Below are 4,272 nucleotides of genomic sequence, written 5' to 3' on the forward strand. Positions count from 1 at the left end.
TATTATATTCATAATCGTGTGTATATAAATGTATAATATTGAATTATAATAATTGAATATATTTTTTTTGGATTTTATAATCATAATAATAAATATAATAGCAATATTTTGAAGTTTAAAATATTATATACGATGACAATAATATATTATAGGTCAACCGCGCAACGCGCGGGTCAACATTCTAGTTATAAATATATATTAAAATTTTATTTAAACACGATTTATTTATAATAAAATTTTGAGTTGTGTTGTGTTATACTTGATGATGTACATCTTGGTCGACTTTGATAAAGTTATTTTTTGTGTGCAAACTATAAAAAAGGTTTAATTAAATTTATAAACAATAAATTTTCAACAAATTTAAAACTCAACCTTAATCAAGTTAGTACAAAGGTTTTTAAGTTTCTCTCATCATTTTGCACAATGACCACTACAACAATCACATTTTATTTTTAATTTTCTGCAACTTCAATTTAAAACGCTCCACAACTACAATTTAAACTGTTGGTTATGCGTTTTAATCGGGAGAAGCAAACACGAAATTTTTAAAGCTAGTGTACGCTCCATCAACTATGAGATTGTGACCCGAGATAAACTTAGAATCATCTGATGCCAAGTACAATGCAGCCCTAGCAACATCAATGGTCTCACATTCGGCACTTTTGAGAACACTAAGCCCACTTACCATTTCCCCTATTTCTTCTTGGGTGAACCCATGAAGAAATTTTCCAACTTGAGTCAATGTCATTGGTGTAGGAATTGGAGCTGGTGATATGCAATTGACTCTAATCCCATCTTTACATAGCTCACTAGCCACAGATTTCACAACCCCAGGTATTGTAGACTTTGATATTGTGTATGAATGAGGTCCAAGCCCACCAAAAAGTCCACTTATGCTTGATGTGCAAATAATTGATCCATAGCCCTTTGGTATCATCACGCGGGCTGCATGTTTTATACCTGTAATAATGAGTTTATAAACTCGCTGTTACATTTAAATAAATAAATAAAACGTAATTTTATAAAAACTAAAAACATATTTAGCATTAAACAATACCTGCAATGACTCCGGTGACATTAATTCTCATGACTTTCTCAAATTCATCAAGGTCCAATTCTCTTATGCTCGGTGGGAATATTGGGCCTGTAATGCCAGCATTGTTGTACATGATATCTAGTTTACCATACTTTGTTATGGCAACATTTACAACTTCTTCTATTTGGGCTTCAACAGTGACATCACACTCCACATATTGTGCTGATGGGCCTAGCTCTTTTGCAACTTGTGGCCCAAGTTGAGTGTCGTTGTCAGCAATGATAACTTGGGCCCCATTTTGGATAAATTCATGGGCCGTGGCCTTTCCAAGCCCACTTGCTGATCCTGTTATGATTGCCACTTTTCCTTCCAACCTGTTTGTTGGAACCAAAATGAATAAAAATGAATGAGTTAATGGGAGTCATAATGGGTGTGAGGAAAGAAATATGGGGGATGATAAAAGTAATTTTTGCTTGATTTGAAATTTTTAGTGGAATAGTGGAGCACTATAGAGTATAGTTGATGATAATGATGGCTTCTTATATAAATGTAAATTATTTCAGCTTTATTTCAAATTTGTCTAAATAAAAAAGTATCATTTCTTTTTCACAAAGTTGGAGGATGATGTTGTGTTGTGGACCAAAGATTCATCAAACAATATTTTCTTGAGTTTGTATATTCTTTAAAACTATGAGCAAGGGAAAACAAAACACATCTAAAAGTTTTATTTCAGACGTCGACTAAGATAAAAGAAATATGGATTGTGAGACACAAAATTTATCATACATAATTTTAATGGATTGTGAGACACAAAATTTATCATATATAATTTTAATATTAAATTATATAAATGTCAACATAAAATGATTATGGTTCTCGATTGTGGTTGGGCCGGCCCAAAGTAAACCTTTTAAGGCGATTCTTTTAGAACTCTAAAAATATAAAAGTTTTGTTTTTTAAAGACTTTATATTTTTATTATTTTCAAAATTATAATTGGTAACATTTATTTAAAATAAATTTTTTATACTACATTAATTAAGTTAATCGACTTATTTTTAGATGCAATCAATTAAATTTATTTTTAATTAAAAATTAATGGAATAGATTAAATTAATTGACTTATTTTTAGATGCAATCAATTAAATTTATTTTTAATGGAATAGATTAAATTAATTTATTAAATATAATCTGAATGATGAAGAAATAGAAGGAATGTAAATCATTGAACTTAAGTTGAGTGTCGACATTTAAGTATTAACACAAGATTAAAGTAATTGTAACAAATGTGAAAGTGTTCTGTTGGATGTGCGATAACTAGACGAGATAAAATTATAAATGACAATATTAGATAGAGTGTTGGATAAAACCTATAGTAAAAAGAACGTGAAAAATAGTCTTAGATATTTTGAATATGTAAAGAGAAAATATATAAATTTTATTATATAAAGAGTAAATTAGATAAAAATAAGTCAAACAATTAAAAAAAAGGAATACACACACAAAAAAAGATAATAAATAAAGTTGTTAAAGAAAGATTTAGAAATTAACAAATTGAATAGAAATATGATATTAGCTAGAATATTAGGGGTGACAAAACGGGTCTACCCCAAAGAACATGTTTGTTTTAGTTGCATTTTTTTAAGAACGGACTAAAATTTTTAACACGCGTTTTTTAATATGTCCGTCCTGTCCCATTTTTATAACTTTGTGTAGGCGTGTGCATTAACATACCATTTTTTAGGTTAAAAATGTCTAGTGTTTCAACCTGCCCTACTCTATTATATCTTCTTTTTTTTAGAACGGGTTAAATTTTATATTTGCACCCTTAATAATATCTGTTTGATTCTTTCCAATTTTTTACAGAATTTTGTATAACGGACAAACATATTTGTTTGCCACCTTTAAACTGACTTAAATTGTTGTTATTCTCTAAAAACTATGTATATATGATTAGAAAAACAAAAAGAACTTTGTGTTCATAGTTTACACATATTTTTTATTATGTTTTGGATATATTATAATTAGTTTAGAAATGTATGAGAAGAGAATCATTGAAGACATTTAATTAAAATATAAAAGTGGACAGTGTAATAGTGATAGGTGTTTGTGTATGCTAGATGTGTGACATGAGAACATGTATATTGGAGGCAGGCAGCTAGCAGGATTTGTTCCATGTGTCTCATGGATTTACGTTTCCATTCTTATTTGTCTCTCTTTACCCAAACTCAATTCCCTCTAATCTTATATTACTATTCTACACTGTTTTGCTTTTCATATGTCAACCAAAATGAAATCAAACTTTGTTGGAGTATTATATTAACCTTTGCTTTTCATTTTTCTATTCATACAGAAATAGGCTCCTCTAAAGTGAGATAAATTAATAACAAAAATCATGAATACTTAAAATGTAATAAAAAAGTGCAATTCATTTATGAAGAATTCAGATAGCTTTATGAGAGTTATTACCTTCTTCCACCAACTATTGAACTTGCATAGAATCTGCAGCTTTTTTTAACCAGACTACCATTGCTCATGTGGCTCATCTTCAACTCCCTGCATAAAAGATCAATTTCAGAAAACTCCACACAATTATACAACATAATACTTTGCAAATGTATAATAATAGTTATTTTGAGGTTTCAAATTAGAAACTAAGAGAATGAATATTTTAATAAAACCTTGCTAGTGTTCTCAACATGATGATATCCAAGATCTGATTCTGAGGGAAACAACAAGAGCGTTGACCTTGGTACCTCCGCTAAATTTGAAGGAAACAGAAATGATCAGTATTTAAGGAAGGAGTATGGATATTATTATGCACTTTTAACATTAATAAATTTAAACATCACTAAGTCACTTTCATTCATATGGATAGTTTTAAAAGTAATTATTATAAAATTAATTTTTAAAATCATTACTAGATTCAAATCTCTATTTATTGGATGTCTCACACTATTAAATTCAACAACATTAAATTTCAATAGTGACATATAAATATGGATTATCAATTATCAATATTATGCAAATATAAAACCTAACTTTGTGTTTAGACATTGTCATCCAATAGATAAAGACTTAAATCTAGTAATGATATGTTAAGTTGTACTATGAAAACATATTTTATATATATAATCTAAAATAAGCATTAAGAATGAAGAATCATCAATCTTAAAGCTTAAGTAGTATTAAAAAAAATCATGACCGTAATGAAACATGAGTATATATAATGACTACA

General features: G+C 28.5%; 1 protein-coding gene across 1 annotated transcript; it reads right to left on the reverse strand.

The window, feature by feature from the left end:
* Window positions 1-515: 515 nt before the first annotated feature.
* LOC131612268 (zerumbone synthase-like) lies at window positions 516-3,852 on the reverse strand. Its single transcript, XM_058884074.1, has 4 exons — window positions 3,716-3,852; window positions 3,504-3,590; window positions 1,058-1,410; window positions 516-960 (listed from the first exon to the last, which is right to left on the reverse strand). The coding sequence occupies exons 1-4, from the start codon at window positions 3,733-3,735 to the stop codon at window positions 518-520; spliced, it is 903 nt and encodes a 300-aa protein (XP_058740057.1). The 5' UTR covers window positions 3,736-3,852; the 3' UTR covers window positions 516-517.
* Between the last annotated feature and the right edge of the window lie 420 nt (window positions 3,853-4,272).

Source organism: Vicia villosa, linkage group LG6 (genome assembly GCF_029867415.1).
Source record: "Vicia villosa cultivar HV-30 ecotype Madison, WI linkage group LG6, Vvil1.0, whole genome shotgun sequence".
Lineage (NCBI taxonomy): Eukaryota > Viridiplantae > Streptophyta > Magnoliopsida > Fabales > Fabaceae > Vicia > Vicia villosa.

Bases quoted from the DNA above. Each gene is read 5' to 3' on its own strand.
- LOC131612268 (XM_058884074.1), bottom strand. From the start codon at position 3,735: ATGTTGAGAACACTAGCAAG. The intron at 1,411-3,503 runs GTAATAACTCTC...TCCAACAAACAG, and splicing joins TCAATAGTTGGTGGAAGAAG to GTTGGAAGGAAAAGTGGCAA. The intron at 961-1,057 runs GTATTGTTTAAT...TCATTATTACAG, and splicing joins TGTCACCGGAGTCATTGCAG to GTATAAAACATGCAGCCCGC.